At 44.3% G+C, this 25,347-nt stretch overlaps 1 protein-coding gene across 3 annotated transcripts in view; it reads left to right on the top strand.

Annotated features, from left to right (window-relative positions):
- GC (GC vitamin D binding protein) overlaps positions 1-25,347 on the top strand; it is a 45,365-nt gene that overhangs the window by 13,921 nt on the left and 6,097 nt on the right. The window contains exons 2-13 of one of the 3 annotated variants that reach the window (XM_090031967.1): positions 23-92; positions 2,208-2,340; positions 4,328-4,539; positions 7,595-7,727; positions 9,055-9,149; positions 11,674-11,803; positions 13,249-13,451; positions 14,239-14,371; positions 17,512-17,609; positions 18,269-18,401; positions 20,348-20,410; positions 25,015-25,276. In XM_090031967.1, the coding sequence (XP_089888093.1) occupies positions 23-92; positions 2,208-2,340; positions 4,328-4,539; positions 7,595-7,727; positions 9,055-9,149; positions 11,674-11,803; positions 13,249-13,451; positions 14,239-14,371; positions 17,512-17,609; positions 18,269-18,401; positions 20,348-20,410; positions 25,015-25,032 (1,421 nt within the window). In that variant the 3' untranslated portion in view covers positions 25,033-25,276. Of the gene's footprint in view, positions 1-22; positions 93-2,207; positions 2,341-4,327; positions 4,540-7,594; positions 7,728-9,054; positions 9,150-11,673; positions 11,804-13,248; positions 13,452-14,238; positions 14,372-17,511; positions 17,610-18,268; positions 18,402-20,347; positions 20,411-24,897; positions 25,277-25,347 lie in introns of those variants that run through there. The other 2 variants (XM_090031966.1, XM_090031965.1) reach the window with 2 other exon arrangements.

The raw sequence follows: 25,347 nt of genomic DNA on the forward strand, positions 1-25,347 counted from the left end.
CTTCCCATCTCTTGTTTTATAGGTCGTGATTATATGCGAGACAAAATCTGTCAAGAATTCAACAACCTGGGAAAAAATGACTTCCGAACTCTGTACGTACCTCACAGGAAAATGAAACTTTGACTTAGGTCATACCTAGCGGACAAATAATATAAGCTAACTTTTAGTATTGGAAAAACTAAAAGAAATTTAAGAAGGTTTATCTGCAACTAACTATCCAAAAACTACTGGTCTTATTAAAGTGAGACCATTAACATGGCACGTTTGCCAGATGAGAGTCTCAGATTGTAAAAACTATCGGACAGAAACTTTCAAAAGAATAATCAAGATGCCTAAATCCTATTGCATTTTAATGGATTTTGAGTGCCTATTTCTCTGTGGCTCCTTTGGATACCCACACCTTCCACTTCAATGCTAGATTTTCTCTGCATGAATGAACACAAAGGGTGCATTCAGACAAGCACGCACGTGCATATTGCAGCTGCAAGATGCATGTATGGGAAACAAAAAAATATTTTGCAGCACGGGGGCAAAATTAGGCCCCCGGATATCCAGGGGTAAAAAATAATGCACTGCAGAATAGTGGGGCAAGGCACAGTCCCAGATCATGCCTGGAGGCAACCTGGGAGTTGGTCTTCCAGGAGAGACACTCTGGTTTCTGGCCAGAGCATCTCTGTAGTTTGTTTGGGTTGTTGCATTTGCAGCTACAAATAACTGACATCACAAATTTGCACCCACAACAATTTGCAGAAACAATTGATGACACTTAAACTTCTAATTGTCTGATTTGCAACTACTGTAGCATACTTAGATGTTGGTGTGGCATCAGATATACCCATAAGTAACTGAAGAGTACAAACAATGTCTATAATGGCTTCAGTTTGAAAACCTATACAAGAAAAAAAATGGAGGCCTGGCTAAAACTAGATCGAAAATAAGGCTCTGGTACAATAGAACAGATTGCTATGACATTCAAATAAGTATGTTATTTTAAAAGGAAAATGTTTGTTGGGGGTTTTTTAGGTCTAGTGCTATTATTCTTCATATAAAAGTGTTACCTATATTTAGGACTTTGCTCCTGGAGTATTTAACCCCTAGATCGGCCACACATTAACACTGGAAACTAGTTTTAAGCACACTTTAGGCAACTTAAAGTTACACCACTCCAGGGCAGTTTTATTTCTCATCTGTGTTACCCAGCTCATGTTCTATTAATGTGGGGCTACTCCCCATAGGTGAGTTGCACAAGCTGCATTCCTCCAGCATCCCAGGATGCAGTGTTCCCTTCTCTACCCTCCTCTTCTGTGCGGACAAACTTTCTACCCCTGAACTCTACTGCCCAAGGGTGGTTCTGGCATCAAGACAACAGCCTCTCCTGTCTGCAGATGTATGACCTTCTCCCCCCCCACCAGGGGTGCAACCCCATGTAAACAGCCTGCAGAGCACATGTCACTTAGCCAGGTCACAGGTCATGGACAGGTCCAGTAGTGGGATCTACATGGAGAGGGAGGGAGGAACAAGGTAGGGGGCTGGATTGGGCCCCCATGAACTATGGTTTCCTGTCTTGGGCAGGAGCAGTAGCTCCCCCAAAAGTGCCTTCCTTCACTGCTCCTACTTCCCAACCACCCTGAAAAGCACAACCATCACCCCCTACACCCCAAACCTAAATCCCAATTTGTTAAAACCATGAGATTATCTTTAATTTACTTCCTTTTGCTTTTTAAATTCTTTTTTTTTTAATACTTCTTATTTTATCCTTTGGTGACTGACTTCATTTCACCACTTTCCCCCACCTCCATTTCCTTTCCACCTCCCATTTCATTACCCATCACCATCCCATTAATTCTCTACCTCCCAGCTTCACGTTCCCACTCCACTCCCATCTCTCCCCACACCCCCACCTAGAGCAGCAATAGAAGCCTGGCCTGGCTCACCAGCTCTGTAGCAGGAACTGACAACTGTAGCTTGTAGTCAGACCCACATTTGCCAGTCCTCTAGTGGCACAGGGGGAACCATCAGGGAAGGTTTGTAACCATAAGATATGATTGCTCCAAACTCAAGCTAGCACTAACACTGATCAACTTTTGAGCAGCTTAAAATGCAATGTGTAATAAGGCTCTTAGGCAGATTTAGCTCCACATCATTTCAGAGAAAAATAAGTCCTCCTCAAACTTTTTCATAAATCTTTACCTTTTGCTTGCTCACAGAACAATCATCATGCATAGCAAGAAATACTCCAATGCCACATTTGAAGAGATCAGTCACATTGTGAAAGAGATGGTCTCCCTTGTAGAAACATGTTGTGCTGAAGGGGCTGATCCCAACTGCTATGATGAGGGGGTAGGTTTATCTAAATATTGTCATGATCTATAGGGAAAAAAACATCTTGAACAGGGAGTATTTATTACAGAAAATGGCTTCTGAGTGTAGGCAGACAGTCTTTCATACAGTCTGAGTATCAGCTTTTTGCCCATTCTTTACCAGGCACCATCCTACCTGCAATTTTGTATGACATTCAGAGACATTTAGTGCATAAACAATATTCCTTAAATAAGTAGATCTTTGCATGCTTAACAAAGAGAAAGTCTATGATCCTTCCAATGTATGCATTGTTATTGATCTGGGATGCTGTTTAAATTCCAGTAAAAGTTTCAAGGAAAAATGGGGGAGGAAACATTGGATGGGTGAATATACATGGAGGCAGGAAAAGAATGGTAATTATATCTGAAAGAAAGCAGGGTTCACTGTTTATTCAGTGAGTATTAATATACAATAGCAAAAATTATATATTAGCAAATATTTGATAGAGATGGGCTCTGCAATTCAGATCCAGATTTCAAGCAGCCTCTCACATGCCAATCATTAAAATTCATAGGAAGTATAGAATTTAAATGAAATAGGGAGAGCAGGGATTAGCCCTAATATATAGCACCCAATATCCTCCCTCTGTCCTTCACTCCAGAGCTTCTCCTTAGAACCTTCCCTGATTTCCTGCTGCAGACTTAAAGGAACAATACACATACCCTAACGCTGCCAAATATTTGGGGTATCTTCACTTACCATTTTGATTTGGGCACATTTCCACTGTTTATGTAATAAAAGTGTTTAAAAGGATTCTTATCCACAATAGTATTCAGAGTATGATTGGAAGGTCCTAATGAAGTTTGGACCACTTTTCCTGAGATCACTGTTATGTTTCAGTGAAATCCAGAGAAATACAAAATGTAGTTGGAAACCATGTGAGTATGACCAATATCTAAACAGATTGATTCATCATTGGAACAAGGTGCCCAAATTCTAGTAACTTCAGTGCCCATTGCTGGAGCCTCTTTCCTCTTACGAACATTGTAGTGCCCAATCAGTAGCTAAACAGAGCATAAGCAGATGTACCCAGTGACAGAGGAGCTGCCAAACCACCATGTGGAAGATATTTGTACTGTGTAGCTAAATAGCTCTCCATGCCAAGTGAGACAGAGTACTGAAGGAAATAAATGCCAGGTTCCCTGGTTCTTCCTTTACACTGCCATGCCAGCAGTCCCTGCAACACATACCCTGCAAAGCCCCACAAATTCTGTCTGTATCTTCCACAGCAGAAATGCACCAGATCATCTAACAGGAGAGCCTGTGCAGCAAAACACACAGCAGCCAAATTTAACTCTGAGCAACAAAAGCACATCTGCTTTGGGCTAGATTTTGCTTTTCATACCACCGAAGAGTCACTGCAGGTTTTGTTTTCATTAGGAGTCCACACCTGACCCCTTCCTACTCACCATGCACCGGTGCCTGAAATGCTGCAGTTATCCTCCCGTCAGAGTGTGCCCATCAGATGCCAGCATTGTGTCCTCACTCAAACTACCCACTCCTACAATGAATGAAACATAGAGGGAGGACTGCATTACATTTGCAAATGATTCAGTGGCATATACTCTGGTCTGCTGTGAACTACTAAATAATGTGGTCCAACAAACCACAGGGAAGAGTTGTAGGAACTGGTACAGCTCAAATGAGTGAAGTCGAGGCTATATGAGACTGCATTATGGACTTTTACGCAGATATCTGTAAATTAGGGGCAGAGGTTTGCCTTCTGTAATCCACATGCACTTTCCTAGGCCCAGACCATCAAAAGTATTGTGCCACTTCACTCCCAGGGGATTGCTTTTAAGGACCAGGACCACAATTGTTTGAGCTGTAGATAGGAGAAATGGATTTCACTCGTAGGCTGTGGTAATATTTTACATATGGAAAAATGTAAGAACTGGACTTAACTACTAGACTAGAAACATGGATACTAGCAGTCTTTTGTTCCTTTCCCTCCATCTCACACTAGTCTTCAGCCCTGTCTGACAAATCCTGTGATGAAAATTCTCCTTTCCCAATGCATGCCGGAACTGCAGACTGCTGTACTTACCAAGGCCTAGAGAAAAAGCTCTGCTTGGCTGCCCTGCATCATCCACCCAAAGAGATTCCTACTTATGTGGAGCCATCAAATGAGGAACTTTGTGATGCCTTCAAGAAAGACCCCAAGGCCTTTGCAGACAAGTAAGTGCTAAAAGGCTGAGTTTAAGTTTGGATACAGGTGTCTTTAATATATCCCCCTCCCCCCAAATTAAATGATTGTAATTGTTTTTTAAGCCAAATGCACTAGACACATGCAAATGTCAGCTGCACTCTCCTAAATGGAAGTTAAATTGTTGATAGAGGTTTATCAAGGACACACTTCAAGAAGGACATGAACAATTTGGAAAGAATCCAGTGCAGGGCAACAGAATGGTCAGGGTCCTGGGAGAAAAGACTTATGAAGAAAGGCTGGAAGAACTAGAGTTATTTAGCTTACAGAAGAGAAGACTGAGGGAATTTAATAACAGTCCTCAAATACCAGACAAGTGCTTATCGAGAGGATGGAGATGAGCTTTTCTCTATGGCTGTAGGGAACAAGACTAGGAGCAACGGCCTCAAGTTGCAGTGGGGGCAATAAAGGTTGGAGATTAGGAGGAATATAAGGGTGTTCTGGCTATGGGGGGTGTTCAGGCACTGGAACAGGCTATCTTGATAAGATGTGGAATTTCCATCCTTGGAAACTTTCAAATACAGGTTAGACAGTCACTTGTCAGGGATGATCCTGCTTTGAGCAGGGGGCTGAACTAGATAATGTTATAAGGTTCCTTCCAGTCCTACTTTCCAGTGATTCCTATGATTATCCTTTGTGCTGGATGGTCCCTGGCCCATCCAAAGATTAATAGGAACCAATGGATACTTAATAGATACCAAATCTGAATTGCAAAAGTATTTAAATGAAATCATGGAAAATGAGGAAGTCATTTCTCTGCCCTAACTGTACCACTCACACACCACTGAAAATTCAAAGCTGTCACATAACCTCATTCATGTCTAAGCCCCCTGACTGCCTAACTTTCTGCTGGTTTGCATGGGTAAAGACATGCAAGTGCTGATGCCACCTCACAAGGAACAAGCTGCCCAGAGCCCTGCCCCAAGCCATAGCAGAAGGAGCCCCAGGGGTTCATGTTCATGCTGGGGAACATTTGAACTCACCAGGGGAACTAGCTGTTCAGAGCATGCCTGACACCCATTAACTGAGAGACCCTGCATGAAGAAGGCAAGGCACAGCAGGGGGAGGGGGAGGATTGTCAAGGCACAACAGCAATGTGAGCACTCAAACTCCCCCTGCTTATCAGTAGGAGCTGAGCATCTAATGGTCTTGTATGCCTTTGAAAATCTGCTTCATTAAGTACCTAAGATCCCAAAAAGTTGGGCCCGTACCTATCTTTTTTGTAATGTGTAGTATTTAAATCCACTTCTACATTGTCAGACTGTGTGGGTGGGTATGAGGCAGGAAGGAGAGGATAGTGGGGGTCCATTCAGACCCTTTTCTCCATGCAAACAGGAACAGAAATTCAGCAGAAAATAGTGTGTAGAGAACATGAAGGATGCATGATTAGAATAGCACTGGCCCATGGGAACGGTGGAGAGGGTAGCATGTTGACAGAATCCTATAAGGGACATTATGCCTCATATAAATATAATGTCTCCATTCACAAAACTTATGTAAGTCCCTTGTCAGGGTTGGCATTTGAATCAGTCAATATCATTCATGCCAAGATATGTAGTTTATTAACACTTATTATTAATTCATCTGACTGGAATAAAGACATTACTAAAGTGGAGAGCATAACAACTTCTAAAGCATCCAGATCACTAGGTCCCCATAAGGTCAGGCTGACCTTAACTCTGATTCCTATTGCCAAGTTCCCACCAGTAGGCAACTTCTTACAGTATTTGTGTCCTGACGTCAATTTGTGGAGCAGTGATACATTCACATGGATGTAGACCTAATTTTGTTTGGCTAAGTGAGTTGTGTGGTCTGAATGTTATGTTTATGGCTGCCATCATTTACTTCTCTATTTTTACTAAAGGAGCAATGTACATAGCATCTGCAAAAAAACACTGAGATTTCCTAATGTGCCTGAGGGATTCAAGAGCTAAGCTCCCACTGACAGTCACTGCATATGGATTCCTGATTAGAGATTATTGCAAGTGCTCACTGACAGCGTTGCCTCTAAGATGCGTGCATGCGCGACCGTGCACAATTAAAAATCTTGCCACGCATGAACTTTTTCCTGCCACACGCCTGCCCAGAGAGAAGCTGGGCGCAGAGCATGGCAGAGGCACCAGGGCTGGCATAGGTCACTTAGGTAAGCTCCTCAATGCAGGGCAGGCAGCAGCTCCTCACCAAGATGGAGACAGGGGCTGGGGCTGGGGCTGGGGGGCTGGCGTGGGCTCCACCGACTCCAGAGAAGTGCTCTGCACCCCCACATCACCTTGGGGAGTGAGGAGGCATGTGATGTCAGGGCTGGAGAGTGGACCAGTTCCCCGGAGCCAGCAGAGCCCATGGAGCAATGCTCACTAGCTACTAATGGAACAATATTGAGCTCTGCAGCAAGCTGTTCAGGAAAAAGAAGACCTAACAGACCGCTAAATGAAACAGAAAAAGTTTGGCTATTGGTTATATTTTTAGTCTTGACAAAAAATACTTCTCTTCAAAATCATTGTCTGTTCCTCACATCATAGATTCTCTTTGGCACACTACCCCATTATAGGGGGAGGAGGGGAGAGGGAAGACACTGTGCCGTAGCAAGGTGGGGGCAAGCAGGACAACTGCCCTGGGTGCTGAAGTGAAGGGGCTCTAACAGGCACTGCCCAGCCAGTGTGGGGCATGGGATGGAGCCGTGAGCAAATCATCTGGGGGGCACAGGGATGTGGGGAGGGCAGCTCCTGCCGCTGCATGCACAGGCAAGCATGGGGGGAACTGCTCCACAGACTCCACCGGCTCTGAAGTGGTGCGCTCACAGACTGCTACTCCGTAGACAAAACGTTGCTCACTGACCAGTATAAAGTGTTCCTGAATAGGCTGGAAGATGGCCGTGATCCCATTGACAGCATTATGTCTTACACGAATACAACGTCGCATTTAGCAAAGCGGGTCTTTAGAATTGGGCATCTCGCTCCATTACTTGCTTGTAAAAATCCCACTCCTTGAGATAACAAACTTTCCAGCCATGTACTGTCTCTTTTCTAGGTTTCTGTATGAGTATTCCAGTAACTATGGACAAGCCCCTCTGCCGCTGTTAGTAGCTTCCACAGGAAGTTACTTGTCCATGGTTTCAACTTGCTGCATTTCACCAAGCCCAGATACCTGCTTCTTGAAAGAGGTAAGCATATCCATCCATGCAAGTTTTTACTACAGTAAAAAAGCTGTTATTTTTACTCCTAACAAGTCATCTCTTGTACTGTTTTTAACTTTAACACAATTCTAATCAAAGAGGGGTAAGTAAGGAAAAAAGCCAACTGAGAGAAATATAAATTAAATGTTCCGTGGGCACACCTACTTATGCATCAGACTGTGCAGTTGTTAGTGCACACTCATTTGGTACTTGCTTAAAAAAGTAGCAAATGACTGAGCAGCAGCTGATGTCACGGCACAGTCCCAATGCCGCACGGGTTGTTTCCGACTCTCCTGTGCACTAGCTCATTGCTATTGCACAGTAGCGTCAGGATCACAGTTCGTTCCTGCTGGTGGTATGTCGCAATAGCAATAAGCTATGGCAATGTAGCTTGTCACTACGGCAACATAGCATCTCATGTAGATGTGCCCTGTATAATCTTGGAACCTCAAAATGTTCAGGATGACTTCAGGAAAGCAACCAAAGGATATGAACTGAGTCTGATATCCACTGACTTTTAGCCAGGATTATGCCGGTATGGATCTCTTTGGTTTTGTTTCACCACAGATTGTAGGAGTATTTTTTCTGCTTGTGATCCCCACAGAATCTCAACTTTTTCAATATAGCTTTAATGTTTTAACCTAAGGAAAACCCATAATGAAAGTGACACTCAGCTAAAGCCATCACTTGTTTACATCATAGCTTTGTAATTCAACCGCAAATCTAATATTGCTTTGGAATGGTGACAGGATATTTCACTGTGAGCTTTTCATGCAGCTTTAGTCATCAAATCTGGTCCATCAGAGGGAACTCTGCATCCTTCTGGCACAGACAATAAGAACAGGATTTATAACAGGTTGTATTGTGACACAACTGAATAGGTAATATCCCTCTTAGCAAATCCTTGATCTTGCTGCGGTCTCAAAAGTGGGAGGAAATGGTCATGAGCATCTAAAGTCACAAAATCATAGAAAATTAGGGCTGGAAGGGACCTCAGGACATCATTTAGTCCAACCCCCTGCCCAAAGCAGGACCAGCCCCAACTAGATCATCCAAGTTAAGGCTTTGTCTAGCCAGATTTTAAAAACCTCCAAGCATGAAGAGTTCACAATCTCTCTGGGTTACCAGTTCCAGTGTCTACTATCCTCCTAGTGAGTTTTTCCTAATATCTAAACCTAAACTTCCCTTGTTGCAACTTGAGACTATTGTTCTTTATTCTGTTGTTTCCCCCACTAAGAAGAGTCTAGCTCCATCCTGTTTGGACCCACCAATGGATAATGTCTGCTTAATATAATTATTTTCCTTTCTGTTCCAGAGATTGGAAAGAAAAACTGTCTCAATAACCACTAGAATGGCAAACAGAGTTTGTTCTCAACTTGCAGTATATGGAAAGGAAAAAACCAAGTTCAGGTAAAGGAAATACCATATATCCAATAACAATGCAGATCAGAATTTAAAATATTTTGTTTTAGAGTGCTTCCTGTTTCAGTGGTTTTTATATTTGAACAGGGTTAGAAAAATAAATGAGTGCAAAGCAGTGTTTTGTGTATTTTGTAAAAGTGCAAAGCAAATTGTTTAACCTAATACCATTTTCCTGTCAGAGCTACGATGTTCTTGTTTAGGTGGGCCCTACAATTATTTTAAACTATGCAATACTAGTACATGTGTGTTGGCATCTTGTGTTGTTATTACAGGTTAATTGAGGAATTTATGTCAGATTTTCTTGCATACCAGATGTCTCTGAATAACACTGGCACCTTGTTTTGGGGAAGGCAGAATGAAGAAAAAATATTTTTCCAGCATTGTGGCTGAATAGAGTAGGGACAAAGCCTAATCTTCAACTTACTTACTATCCCTTCCCTGCTCTGGCAAAAACTAGAGTTTTAACATGAATTACAAAGCTATGGTGTAAACAAGTGATGGCTTTAGCTGAGTGTCATTTAAATTAAATGTCCTGTGGGCACACCTACAAATGCCCAGACTGTGCAGTTGTTACTGCACACTCATTTGGTACTTGCTTAAGGAAGTAGTAAATGACTGAGCAATAACTGATGTCACAGCACAGTCCCAATGCCACGCGGGTTGTTGCCAAGAACTGGTAGGTTTTTTAACCGCTTGACACACATGGTAGCAAAAAAAGAATATGACATCTCCCCCAGAAGCAGCAAACCACCAGCTGCTGCTCCTGCATTGCTTCTGCTCTGCTCTGCTCTGCTCTGCTCTGCTCTGCTCGTCTCACTGCTGGAGCTGGAGCCACTGCAGGGTAGGCACCAGTGGTACAGGGAGGTGGAGGAAAGGGATGCAGCACTGCCCAGAGCATAGTACTGGCCAGTTATGCCTCTGTGCTGAACACGGTAGTTGCTCAGACAGCCTTCTGACTGACTGTACTCACAGATTGTTCTGCACAGGTGAAGCAGGATACAAAAAAAAAAAAAAAAATCAGGAATTGCCCCAAAGTTTCATATTTATTCATATTAAGTGTTTCAGCCTCCTTGCCCTTTCATTTTTAGCCTGTACTTAAAAACTAGGGAGTGTGTGAGTTGGCTTAGAAGATTTAATGATGAAGTGTTAGCATTAAAAGCCTTTGTTGCACTTTTTCTTGGTTAAATATGCAAAAGAGAATAGATAGGATTTGACTGGGGGGGATTTCAGACCATCTGCAGCCTTTCATGGAAAGCTGGCTGGGAATTTCGATTACACATTTTTGGTCAGGAGGCATGATTGTGGGATCAGTTGTCAAAATTGATGCTTTTAATGGAAACCTAATGCTTTTGGCCAAACATTCATCAGAAATATTTCTCAGGTCCTGACTGGGATTTCTAGTCCAAGTGACAGAACAAAAGACCACGGCTCCCTCCATACATGCAGGTAAAGGTGCAATGGGATCTAATGCACAATCCACACAGTCACACCTCCTACCATGTCACACATGCTCGGCAGGAGGCATGACTGTGGGATCATGCATTAGATCCCATTGCTCCTTATTGCTGCTGCACCACCCTCTACCAGCAAAAAGCAAGCTCCCACAGCTGGGAGCCCCCTCACCTTAGAGGCTCCCAGCCTTGGGGCCATCCCCCCACCCCTTCTCCCCTCAGGCTGGAAGATTGCAGCTACCATGATCTCCGAGCCCCAAGGGTGTATGAAGTCCCTGAGGCTGTGAGATCATATAGCAGCTGGGTCCCAACATGGGGAAGCATAGTGCTGGAATCCAGCATCCACAGCTACTGGGGCTGAGTCCCCTTAGCTGAGGAACTCCCAGCCCCAGTTGGGCATGGTGCATCCCTGTCAGGGCTCCCAGCCACAAGGGAGACCCTGCTACATGTGCAAATGAAAGCTCAGTAACAACCAGCTACAAAGTTACTACAGATTTTTTAGGTCTAACTTTATAGTTGGTTAAAGCATGATAAGTATTTTTATGTGGAGCTGGTCTCAAGGTAATTGTTCAATTAACCAGTTCATTGTGTGTTACCTGTAATGTATAGAGGGGGCCCAACACACCCACCCTAAAATAGCCAATGACCCAGAAGTGAGGGCAGTCACTGAGGGTAGCATAGGACTCTTTTCAAGTCCCCTCACTGCCTACGTTAGAGCAGGGGCTTGGAAATGGGCCTGCCGTATATCTGTGCCCTAACTTCTAGATTATCCTGGGCTAGGTCAAGAGCTCTCTCTCAGATGCTTTTTCATGAAAAATGTTAAAGGGTCTCGGTTTCCTTCCACATGAGAACAAAAACAAGATGTGAAACCTTAGCATTTGCAATGAAATAGTAGGCTTTCTTTTTATGGCCAGTCCTCCAAGCATAGTATACAGCATGCAAATCTCCATAAGTAAATCATACTGAAGACATATTACCAATATCAGCAGACAGTATATAAGAATGTTGGACAGGCCTTAAAATAAATACCTCATCCCTTTCTGCATGTTTTGACTGTCCAGCTCTTTAGTCATGTTTTCTCAGAAGATACCACGTGCGTCATTTGAGGAAATTTTACCTCTGGCTGAAGATGCTGCCGAAGTGTTTTCCAAGTTCTGTAATTCAACAGTTGAAGACTCTGTGCAGAAGGAGGTAGGAAGTCTAGAATCCTATATATAACTGATGGGACAAAATGCCAGTACCAGGCATTTTTTTGAATCCACAACCCAGAAGAGGAAGGAAAGAAGGGAGTTGCTTTTTCTTTTTGCTTCCTTGGCTTTTGGAGGGAGGTCTTACTAACAGCACAATTTGGCTTGTATTCTCCCAGACCCAGGAGTGTAACCAACTGAGGGGCATACACTGTCAACTGGAAGAGACTGACTAAGGCCATCCCCCTGCCACTGTAGGGCCATGCCACATTTGTCATGCTATTAGTACAGCTGCATTTGAAATCTCACATAATTGGGACATTTCCAACTGAGGCTGGGGACACTTCCCACTAAAGTTGATCAGAAGTGCATACACTTCTTAACAATTTTCTTTAAAGCAGCATTTTTGTTTCTGCTTCTTAATTCCCTTTGGGTTCCTTTATCCTTCATTTCAGTTGATTATTGTGATTGCAAAGACATCATGGAAGTGGCATCTCTGCTGAGTGGCAAGAGTAACTGTATTTGATTTCTCATGCTCTACCTTCTGCTTTTATACTTGCTGTTTGCCTTTCAAATCTCTAAGGTTGTGTTATGATACTCACTTATGCAGATTGTAGCATCACAGAAAAGTAGGGCTGGAAGGGACTTCAGAAGGTCATCTAGTGTAACAATTTTCTCTGTCAAAGCATCCTATCTAAGTAATTGTCTAACCTATTTCTAAAACTATAGCTACAACCCTATCACACTACTACAAAACGTATTGCCTCAAAACATTTATTTCTCTTTATGTTTTGTGATGGTTTGTGACCCCTAAGAAAGGGTTAAGCTAATTTTCAAATACAGATAAATCTGTGGTCAGGCCTTTTGGGCATTTATGCACATGCTTTGGGAGGCATCGGTGGGGGGGCACTTTAATTAGCACAGCTCTGTGTGCCACACTAATTCAAAGCGCCAGAAGCATTACATGTCTCAGCAACCCCACGCTGAAAAATGGTGGCAGGGCACTTTGAACTAAAACTTGTTGAATGAGCTTTAGTTTAAAGCACCCTGCTGCCACTTTTCAGCATGGGGATGCTGATATACGTGACGCTGGAGGCTGCTGGAGCATGTTCATTTCCACACTTCAGCAGACTTGATTAATCGAGTCTGCTCCAACACACTGCGACTCTCCTGTATGCTGGATCTGGTATTTGCTCCAGCCATTCTGGGACCTGTGCTGCATATGACATCCACCCTAAACTAGCTGAAGTGGGCACCATCTCCATCGGGCCAGAGCAGGAGCCACATGGTGCAGTTCTAGACTGGCCAGAGTGAGCACTCTGGGCACTAGGTCCAGTCTGCGGGGTAGGAGGAGCACCAGATGTGTTTAACACCCTGATCTAAACCACTATAAAACGCCAAGTGTTATCATAGTTGGAAACACAAACTCACTACTACTTTTCCTTATAGTTATCAGAACACACCACAAAAATCTGCAGCACATTATCATCCAAGGATGAAAGATTTGCTGACTGCTGCCAGGGAAAAAATCTTATACAAGACTATTTGTGCATATATTCACTGCAACATGCTAAATTTCCGTCATTGCCTGACATTGTTACACCAACAAATGAACAGCTGTGCGGTGAAGACGGGGACCAGAACATATATAGGTAAGAGATCTCCATATCCTCCTTCTGGATGAGACAGAACAGAGGTTTGTGTAGACCATTATGGACCTTAGGTTGCTAGGCTGGGGGTCAACAGTTCTTGCTGTTGTGGAAGAATTACTGAAGGTTCATCTGCTTATCCTCACTTTAATTCTGTCTCTGCTCATGAGAACAAGATTCGTTATCTTGGTTTCATGATAATTATTTGTATTACATACAGTATAAGAGACCACAAGTGAAATGGGGCCACCATTGTGTTGAGTTCTTCCTCGTCAGAGAGTCCCTACTTCAAAGAGCTCACAAACTATATAGACAAAAAAGGCAAAAGGTTGGGGAACAGGAACTATTGTGATCTCAGTGTTTGAAATAGGGTAGAGAGGAATTTAAAAGTTTTACGCAAGATCATAGAGTCAGCAGCACCAGGAGTAAAGCCCAGATCTCTTAGGACCCAAGCCTGTATTTTACCCAAACTGTCCTTTCTTTCTCAGGAGTACCACCTAACGTCTCCCAGCCCAAAAAGACCAAAGCTCTAGTGAACTGTTCAGAAACATACATACAAAGATGTAGTTCCTGCCCTTTACAAAAGCAATAGTGCTACTACTATTACTAAAGGAAAGTGTCGGGCAGTTTTAATATTAGGCACCCGTGCCTACACTACCTTAAGAATCCTTGTTATTTATATAGCTCTCAGGTAGCCTCAGCTAACTTTTGTTTGCAACACTGGACCAAGGGACCCCATTTTAATTTAACCCTACGAAAACACACAAATGGTTTTCTGGTCCTGATACAGATTCATGTTTGCACTACCACGGAGGTACACCAGCGTTCCAGAGGTTTTCCTAAGCAAGGTGTATGATGCTTCCAAAAATGTTACGAATGAATGTTGCGGTGCTGTGGATCGCACTGCTTGTCTGAACAGGAAGGTAACAGATACTCATATTTCTCTCTCTCTCTCTCTCTCTCTCTAAAGGTTTTGTTACATGCTACACTTAGCATATTTTATATTTAGACCATAGTAGGTATAAATACGACTTAGAAAATTTGCTGAGCAGTCCCAAGTTAATGCTTACTTGGCATATCTACACGCGCTATTAATGTGAAATAGGCTTACTGTGCAGTAAAATACTGCACAGTAACCACAGTAAGACCTCCCCAGGAGCACATCTATATGTGCACCCTGTTGGGAGCGCCCTCTTGAGAGCACAGGCTGCTCCTGCCCTGTTCTGCCCCCCTGCAGAAGCCAGAGAAAGCTGCAATCCAGGGGTCATGGGGGCCAATCCTGATGTGCACAGGGCCAGGAGAGCTTTGCTAGCTGCAGTGGCAACTATCTTCTGGCCCCGTGCACATTGGGAAGGGTCCTGATGTGCACAGAGCTGAGAGACAGCTGCCACTGCAGGTGACAGAGCTCTCCTGTCCCCATGAACATCAGGACACAGCTGCCAGTGAGCCCAATACCCAGCAGGCTTTCCCACCCAGCAGGAGGCTGGTCAGAGCTGTCCCTCTTGTGGACACAAGCAGGACAGCTGCCCCCAATGGGCAGGGAATCCCTGCCCAGCTGGGAGCTCCCTGGCAGCTGCCCCACAAGTGGGACAGCTGCCAGTGAGCCCCCTGCTGAACAAGGAAGCAGATTGCTCCTCAGAACCCATCCCATAGTGGATCAGCTCCCAGCTCCTAGTTGGAGCCAGAAGCTGAGCAGACCAGGACTGGGGACAGAGAGCTCCCCCATCCCCTGTGGCCCTGTGCTGGTGTAGTTGACAGGGAGCAAATTTTCTCCTGGTCAGTATGTCTATGAGCAGTACTGCACAGTAGCTACTGCATAGTTAATCTGTAACCTTATATTTACAAGTAGTAGAAAACTGCACATTAGCCTAATTTACTGCACAGTAGCTGTTGCACGTAGTTATGTGGCGACACCGTACTATCCAGTAGATTAGTCTACTGTGCAGTAAAGCGTCTCATGTAGACGTGCCCACTATGTTCTAAATAAAGAACGAGCTCTGGGTTCCAGCCCTTGGACCACATGGGTGCTAGTTCAAGGGTCCCCATGTGGTCCCAAGGCTGAGACCTAAAAATCAGCTGATTTTTAGATCCCAGCCCATGGATTCCAAGGGATTTGGTTCATGTCTCTGGGTGTGATCTGAGGATTAGGAGTGATACCAGAATGCAGCCCTTACACCACACTGGGAGCCAGTTCAAGTCTTCAGCGCAGTGCAGAAGCTAGAAATTACATCTGCATGGCAGAGAAGTTGGTCCACAGCCCTGAACCACACCACACCACACTAACACCTTGAACCAGCAAGGGCACAGACAGAAGTGACAGTTATCTCCTGATCTGGCCCCAGAAAGTGGTCTACAGCCATGACCAAAAAGAAGTGTACAGCTGCGGACCACTTTGAAAGGGCCCAACCCCACCATTTCCAGAAGACCAGGGCTAATGGGGCTTAGCTCCCCCAAACAGGGCAGCGGTGGCAACGTGGGGGGCTGCAGGGCAGTCTAGGTGTGGGCTCCATGCAGCTGCAGCAGGGAGAGAGGGGCTCATACAGACTCAGACATGCATCCAGGATCACAGTCCAGCGGTGTGCGGACCACTGCCCAGCGCGGCAGGCAAGTCTGTGAAGGGGAAGGGGCATGGGGGGGACGTGAGCAGATTGAGGCCTCCACAGTGACAGAGGGAGTGGGGCAGAGGCAGGGGCAAGGGCTGGGGTGAATGGGCCCCATGGTGGGTCACAAGGTGGTTAGAGTCTAGATGGCTCATTCAGGTGTGTGGGGGGCTCCCTCTGCTGTGTACACTGCGAGGAAGGCACTGGAGGGTGCACATGCTCCATGGATTTGTGCACAGGGTGGAGACGGGCTGCTGCCATGGGCTGTGTTCTGCACCCCATTGCAGTTGCTTTAAAAGCCACACAATGCCACGTGTCTGCTGCCACTGGGTGAGCAGGGGACACGGCGCAGCCCGGCAGCAGCAAGCACATGATGTCATGCAGCTCTCAAGGCAACAACAGTGAGGCACACAGTAACGGCCCACCTTTGCCCCACACACAAATCCACGGGGCATGTGCCCCCTGTGCCTCCCCCAGGGTGAGTGCAGCAGTGGGAGCCCCCCTGTACCTCTGGATAAGGTGCCCAGGCTCTGATCATCCCACAACCTGCTTCAAGGCCCATTCACCCCAGCCCTTACCCCTACCCCACTCCCTCCCTCACTGTGGGGGCCTTGATCTGCCTCTTCCCTATCTCCTGCCCCTTCCCCTCCAGAGACTTACCTGCTGGGTGGTATGTGTCTGTGTGCCCATGCGTGCACACTCAGCCCCCGCAAGTAATATTTTCTCCCTCCACCTATGTCTCTGCTCCCTTTCCCCTCTCCCAGCTGAAAACAGTGTCTGGGCTGGGAAGGGGGAGTGATGTTGCTACAGCAAACTGGACTGCAGGTTCACAACAAACAGCTGCAATCCCCAACTCCTGGACCCAACAGCCAACTTCTGTTGGGTCTGGGGGAATCGCTGGAACTCATAGAGCTACCTGAAAACTGCTATGAGTTCGTACAGGGAGCTGCTCTTCTGTCTGTGCCCCAAGGCTCCCAGGCAGTGTAGGGAAGGAGCAGGGAGAGGACAAAGCTCTGTGAGGCCTCTAGCCACCTTACAGCATTGAGTCTTGAACTGGCAAGGCTCCAGTGGAGTAGGGACAGGGGTGGGAGTGGGAGCCCAGCAAACAGCTTTATTGAACTCCACCACACCAGAGTCCCCTGATAGCACTAGCCAAAGATACTCCTTACCCCAAAAGGTGTCATTTTAAGCTGATCAGAGAACCCTTAACAAGAGTTTTCACACATGTGGATGCTTGCTTTTTAAGTGGATTAAACTTATGCCAGGGGTCACATCAAACAACACCCTAACACACCCCAACACAAACTATCAATGACTTTTTAGCTTGCTCTCAAAATTCTCCTTTCCTTATTTTTATTTGTTTATTTTTTATTTTTTGCAAAATCTCTAGCTAGAACTCTCTAGAAACCAGGTCATTGCACTGTGACAAAGATTACAGAAAGTTTCTTCTCTCTGCATTACAGAGGCAGCAGTGCAAAAAAAGGGTATTCCAGTTTCTGGAAAAGGCAAACGAGTTCTGTGGAGAATACACTAATAATACTTTCATGGAATTCAAGAAGAGGTAACAATTACCTGCTAAACATTCTTGCTCTTGTTCACTCTCCTGTTTTACCCTTGTACTCCTAAAGCTTCATCTCAGAGCTTGACTAACAAGACACTGCCTAAATATGTCATGAACATCTATATGAACTTTTTATTTTAGCTGTTGCTTCACCAGTTTACTTTTCCTTGTGACAAATATTCTAGTAGCTGAGTTCACCGGCAGAAAATTTCCTGGGGACCTAGAAACATGAAGCAGAGAATACTCATAGGAAGTACATTTTCAATAGATTTAAAAAAATACAAATTTATTTCATTTTATTTTGTTTTATAAATGTATCTGCACCAGAAACCTGACTGAGAGAAAGATGCCTCTCCAGTCCCAGCACAGAAATATTCCAAGGGACCTGAAGTGCTCAGACTTAAGGCCTGTGCCAAGTGCCTGTGATTTCCTTTGACAAAGGACAAGGCAGTGTTGTCTGTCCTGAGGTAGGTTCTCCTGTAGAACCCCAGCAGTGAATGCAGGGGTACAGTGTTCCCACCCCCTAGAGTCCACTCCTGTTCTCCTTCAACTCAATGAGCCCTTTACTACTGATAGGTTTATATCTGGATTAGTCAAATCAGTGTAATTGTTCGTATTTGTTCTGCCAGTAAAATCTAACCTGCGTAATCACATTGCAGACTAAAAGACAATTTCCAGAAGAATATGACTGATGCCACCCCAGAGTATATTACAGAGCTGGTAGAGCACAGAGCTAACTTCGCCTCCACATGCTGCATTATGAACTCACCTCCATTGTACTGTGACTTGAAGGTAAAGAGAGGGCTGTTGCTCCACACTCTTCAGTGAGTCCCACTGGGTAGAATTTGGTTTGTTGTCTCTCAGAGGGCTCTTTCTGCAGCTGCTCCAGCTCTGCATTTAGGGCTAAATCCTACAATTCAAGACACCCATGTTATGCTTACAAATAGGGATCCCTGGAACCTGCAATAGATTCTGTACAGAATCCATAATGGCTCCAGGGCAAGGAGGGGATATAGATTGAAGGAGATGTTCCATTACCCTTTAAAAGGATGGGCCATGTGTTCTCACTATGCTGCCCTTGATCCATCTCACTCGACCACTGGAGAGAAGTAACTCAGCATTACCATGGCTCAGTGGGGCACAAGCGGGCTATGCCTTAGTCTCCTGATAGAGGCCTGGTGAAGAAAATGTTGCTTCTGCCCTCTCCTCACATTATGCACCTTCTCAAGCCCAGGGCATAATCAATCTAGCTCCCTTTTCAGGTTATCCATACTATGTCTCAGTGGGTGCATCTATGCAAGACGCTTAATGCGCAGTAGCCTAATACTACTGCACAGTAGTGTGCCAGGCAAAAACTGTGCTTATATGCTACTGCGCAGTAGTATTAGGCTACTACACAGTAAGCATCACAAAAAAAACTGTGTGCTGGCACTACTGCACAGTAACTGTACTTACTGGTCATTTAGTTAGTACTTCATTAAACAAATACTAAACTAAACGTGCAGTAACTACTGTGCATTAATGACCATGTAGACATGCCGAATCAGTACTAAAACTGGGTTCAGGTGAGCCTGGGAAGAAGAATCACCCCAGGAGTGTTTAAGAACAGCTAGTAGCGATGGTATCCTCAAAATGGCTGCTGAGACTGTCCTACCAGATGGCAGCCAGTAATAGTCATTTGTGCTGATAAAGACCTCCTGGCTCAAGCACTATAATTAGTGTTTGTTGTTTCCCTGGAAGATAGCCAGGAGCTCTACAGAGAAGGAAATGTTACCAGCATGACAGCTTTATTTTTTTCATGGTCCAGGAAGGTATTGTGTCTGCCAGTCCTCAGCTTCGAGTTAGAGTGGCCAACAGTTCTCATCTCACAAATACAGACACAAACCCTTAACTCCAGCTCCAGTTTGCTGTTGCCTGTTGGAGAGAGCTTGCACATGTAGAAACATTTGCCTGGATGTTAATGAATATCCAGTCCTGCGTGACTCAGTCCACAGTCTCTCCACTCAGGATCTACAATCTATTGGATTGGATCCTTTTTCCTGAGGCACCTGATTCATGTCTTTAAATGACCTGCAGTTCACCAATTTTTATTTTTAAGATACCTTCGGGTTTGTCTGAATACTTTTTAAAAGCCAGTGAGACCCAAAGGCTCTGGCTAGATAAGAGGTGTTTTAATGAGCTTGAAATGATATGTTCTGAGAAAGAAAACATGCTTTAGTTTAGGTTTTACAGTTAACGTTTTTTAATCTTTCTATATTCTGATGGAGTGCCCAACTCTTCTTTGCTTTTCAGCCCAGGTCTTTCCATCATTACTTTCTTGACCAAATGATGGGCAAGAAAATGACTCCAAATTTATCCTAAGTCTGGGACATTGCAGAGTTGGGTGATGTTTTTATCACAGCAGAAAGCAAATTGTAACTGATAATCACAAGTCATTTCTTGACCTTCCTTTCCTTTTCCCTGGCATTGGGCACTTTTTATAGAGCACATGCATCAGTCCTGAAAAGTGGGGTGACACATACCCTATGGATCACCCTGTCTACTGTCTCAAAACAAAGCCAAAATAGGACTTAAACAGTGTCCAGGTCTTGGTTTGGTCCTCTAAGGAGGAATCAATTTTACCCAAAAATTCTAACACAAAATTCCTTCCAGACCACCTTTTCACCACTTCTCAACCTTTCCATATGATTTTCTATGGGTTACAAAAAAAATTATCAACTTCTTTGCCTCCTTTTCAGATTAAGGCTGGAGTTGGGTACACATTGGACTGTACTGATGTGGAACCAGAAAACAACTCAAAGGTAGGTACAAAATCCTATGTGGAACTTAGGTCCTGGCAGATTGTAGCATGTGGTATCTGATAAAAGTGCCTTTAGTGAAGAACAGGCTTGAGAGTATTAGAGAGCTCAGAAAATGAACTGCCACCCTTAGAAAAGCTTTTAGTGTGATTTGTTTAGCCTTTAGGACTGGTCCCAAATCCCCCAAAGTTTCCTAAATCTTATTGATTTCATGACAAGTTAGTCATGAACTTCCAGCATGTGGGCCTTGGTAGTTACAGCTTAAAGAATACACGGAAGCTAAACACATATTTTCCTTTATATGTTGTATTACATAATAGAGCAAATGCTTCCTATACACATATCAGCAAAATAGTGAATACACTGAACCACATAACGTAAAGCCAATCCCAGTTTTTCTCTGTCACTTACCTTGTAATAAACAGTTGTTACCTGCACATAGGCTAAGTGCACACATTAGGAAATGTAACATCTTTCATCCATGCTGTCCACTTCATACTAGACTTGTACTCCATTTAACCACACACTAATGTCACCTGAAACAGTGAAGAGGAAACTGGTGTCAAAAGGCTGCAATAAAAAAATCTTGACATAGAGACTAGTCAGGGTCAGGGCTGCTCTCTTTCCTCATTTTCTAGACTTCTAGTTGCGGCTGTGAAACTGATATGCTCCAGTCATTTTCAAAGCTTCCAACAGTAGCCCTGAAACTGATTACTAGGCATGTTGAAAATGATGGGAGTGAGTCAGTTTGGGGGCTACTAATACTGTGGCACTGAGAGCCCTGTGTTCTTAGTAGGTATTACTTGTATGCAATTTGAGTGAGTCCACACCCTGGATAAATGCATAGCTTTTTTCAGACCTGAGGTTGTCCATTCAGAATACACCATACTAAGAATAAGCCCTGCCTTACACTCCACCAATACGGAAGGGCCCCAGGAAGGTAAACTGGTTAAGCAAAAGGGGCGGAGAGTAAAAACCATTGTCCTACCCTGCTTTCCTTCCTGCTGGACATGTTGCTCTGCTTTAGAGGTAGAACAATGATACATTGCCCTTCAGTGTGTGGATGTTCAGGGAAGCATTGTGTCCAGGTATTAAGCCTTCCATATGGGTTTGACTTCACTGCACAGTTACCTTGAGTTGTAGCTAAAATGTTGCCCAATTCTCAAGCCCTGTTCCTACACAGGAGCCCTTAACTTCAGCACATTGATGGTTTTAACTCAAGTTGGCTGACCGGAGAGGGAGAACACAACACAATTTGAGGGAACACAACTTACCTACTGCTTGAATGACAAGTCTGCAGAATGGCTACAAGCTATTAGCAGAGATTAGAGAGGCACTAGTCCTCCAGTGACTTCCCACAATTCCCTCTATGTGCCCAGAAAGAACAAGTGAGCCCTTTCACAATTCACTGGGAAAGAATTCATAAATAGATAAGCTGACTACATCACTAAGAACACTAGGAGACTTACCACTTCAGAGGTGCATATGCTACCAGTGTGCAAACAGCAACTTTTCTGTTCTATTTCTCAGTGGAGCCACTCTTCATTCATGCTAGATCAACTTGAGAGGAGTATCTTGTACACTGTGTATAGATCAATCTAGTTCATTCAGCCATGAAGACATACCAAAAGCAATGCCGAAGGGGAAATTGATATGTGGGGCCATATCCTTCACGGGTGCAAACCACTGAGGCTCTATCAGTTCCATGCACTAATATGGATTTATACCAGCTATGAATCTGTCCCATTGTTACGTTATTCACCGTGTCAGTTGAAGCAAGATTTTTGCCAGTTTCCCAAAATACAGTTCTTCACAGGACTATATTTTGTTAGAGACAGTATTTATGTTCTGGAATGGCAGGAACCCAAACAATGACTTATGGGCCTGTTGTTCCTCTTACAGTTATTGAGAAAAAAATGAATGCAGGGTTTGCCAGGAAGTATTTGAGACAAGAGTCAAGTGATCAATCAAACTGTTGAGTCACATTGTTAGAACTTAGTACTTTTCTCTAACTTGTAGTCACATAGGGTATAAGGAAATGAAATTAAGCAACTATTTTCTCTTCCTTCTAGTATCTCTTTTACCAGAGGTGGTCTCCAACTGAACCCTTTGGTCCTAACACACCCAAACTTTGGGGAATTTTGGCTCCATATCCAAGCACCATGGCTTTGCCTGACATAGGTCTCTTAATCCTTTTGTGGCTTATTTTAATTTTTAGGATGCACCAGAAAGCTCAACAATGGAGAGAATTTCCAACCTGTTTTGACTTTGGTTTAGTAGCCAGAAGGAGAAAGCCATAATGCTCTTTTTACTACAGGTTGCCTAATCTTTCATTCCCAGAGCTGGGATCAATAATCAGCTGAATTTTGGTCCCAGCTTTGCACTGCACTGGAGTCCTGAACCAGCCCCGGCACAGGGATTGAGGCTGACAAGCTGCTGATTTTCAGTCCTAGCCCCAGCACCACACCCGAGCTGGTTCAACACTCCAGTGCCAGGTAGCTGGGACTGATCATTTGAATGCTTGCTCGGAACCACTGAGTGGGGCAGGGGTGGATGTGGGTTGCCAGCTGCAGGCTCAGGGCTCCCCTCCCTGGCTGGATTGTTGCCCACCTGCAGAGGGGAACCTGGAACCTTGCACAATGCTGCAAATCTGAGACAGTGCTGTCCCAAAGTCATGCAGCCCAGGATCAGGGCTTGATGTTCCCATTCTGGGACTGTCCCACCCAATTAGGGATGGGTGGTCACCCTACTGGGGGAGGAGGGAGAGGTAATTAGATCAGTTCCCAGAGAGTCACTCTAATTAAAAACCTGCAGCATTATGTATATTAGGCACCCTGTGTGTTTAAAAATGGCCATGGGGGCTCCTTGCAGATGTTAAAAACAAAACAAAACAAAAGAGCACTCTATTTCAAATTCTGTGCACTCCCACTCCATGCCTAGTGCATGCCCAGAAGAGGCAGTGCGTTAGTTGGACCCGACTCAGCCAACATCTGTATAGATCGAGCCCTTTAGTGGGTCTTTTTGGCACTTTTATCTAATAGCTGATTGAATCAGCTTTAAGTAAAAGCGCCAAAAAGCCCCACTGATGTACCCAACGTATATAGACACTGTGGAGCTGGGTCAAAGTAATTCACTGCTTCTTTCGGTAAAGCGCGGGTTTATTTGGCGGGGGGGGTGCTAATGTCTGCAAGCAGCCAGGATGCTTCAACTAAAGCTCATCCAACAAGCATTAGTTAAAACGCCCTCACGGCCATTTTGAAACATTGGGGAGCTTAATACACATGACACTGCAGCAATGCTAGAACATTCTAATTAGAATGCAGAGCAGACTCATTTAATTGTTCTAATTAGAATGCATCACAGCATGTCTGTATATGTCAGAGCAGCCTGAGAGTGTCCCCTGAAGCCAGCTTAAGCATGGTTTCTTGAGCAGGGGAGAAGCCCAGGCTCCTTTTCACTTTGAGACCCTGGCCTTTTGCTGTCTCCCTTCCCCTGGTTCTCTGTGGCCCTGGCCCTAGGAGCTAGCATCCAGTTCCACTCCTAAGAGAGGTACTCCATTTTTTGTTGGGGAGACTGGGAACAACCTAAAGCTCCAAGCAGCAAATATAGACAGCTGTTCTGCAAAAAAGTCATTTATTGGGGCAAAGACCACCCAGTTAAAAGCCCATCTCATCTTTTCCTGTATATAGCCAGCACTTGACTTTCATTCTTTGTTTACTGATGTAAACTGAGGCACACACCATTATAACAACATGAACTCATTTACAACAGAAATGTTAGAATAAAACCCATAGTCTGTCACAAGGGGAAAGTATGTCACACTCTCCTTGGTGAATCAGGTAAATCAGGCTGGGATTTTCAAAAATTCGTCAGTATTCATTCAGTCAGTATTTTGTGGGTCTTTTACTAAAATAAGCAGGGTATATTTCATGCACAGAAACAGTCTTTACATTTTATGCTATAAAACACTGGTGCTCAACCTTTTTAGACTTAAGGCATCCCTCAGAAAATGCTAGATCTTAGCTTAGGGGTGGGCAATTATTTTGTGTGGAAGGCCACTTACTGAGTTTGGCAAGCCATCTAGGGCCACATAGCAGGCAGCCAGGGGCAGATAAGTATTAATTTTCTAGATTTTTAGGGGCCCCATGGGTAGACAGAATGGCCTGGTGGGCTGCATCTGGTCCACAGACTGCATTTTGCCCACCCCGTCTTAGCTTATATTCTGACTACAGAAAAACAATGGAGCAATATTTCTGTTGCATAGAACTGAAAAACACCCCAACAGGTCGGAATGTTTTTTACACTATGGATTCTTATTTGAAATCTCTGGGTTTATCTTGTGAATTGTGTTTGCACACCTAATAGTGCTAACATGGGGTAGCTTCCTGAGGCACCCTTAAAAGGATCTCAAGGCACCTCATGGTGCTGTGCCACCCTGGTTGAGAATCACTGCCATAAAATCTATAAAAAATTTACTTTCTCCCACACAGCCCCTTAGGCAAGAGGGATAAGCAGCCCCTTGGCTGAGTTTGTTTGGATTCATCACCCATTTCTACGAACTGCAACTTTTTGGCAGAAACCAACAGAGTTTGCCATCTCCTTTACAGGCACAAAAGACCAATTAAAAAGAAGATTGATCCCCCCAGTTCTTGTGATTTATGAGGACTACTGATCTCCCAGAGTCAACAGAACCAGGAAACCCCACTCACAGCTTCCTGTCCATTACTACAGTAATGTGACTAGTTCATACTGTAACTACAATAAAGGTTTTAACAGGACTTCCAACACTCTAGTTAAGAAGAAATGAGCTAGACAACTAAGTTTTCAGTTAAGGTGGTAGAAAATACAATAAACCTCAGCTGAAATAAAGGAATTTCTTGATGATGTTGCTACACCAGTTGACACCATCTGGAGATCTGATCCTGTGAATTATCGTGTAG

Source organism: Crocodylus siamensis, chromosome 2 (genome assembly GCF_052110815.1).
Source record: "Crocodylus siamensis isolate JL-2025a chromosome 2, ASM5211081v1, whole genome shotgun sequence".
Classification (NCBI taxonomy): Eukaryota; Metazoa; Chordata; order Crocodylia; family Crocodylidae; genus Crocodylus; species Crocodylus siamensis.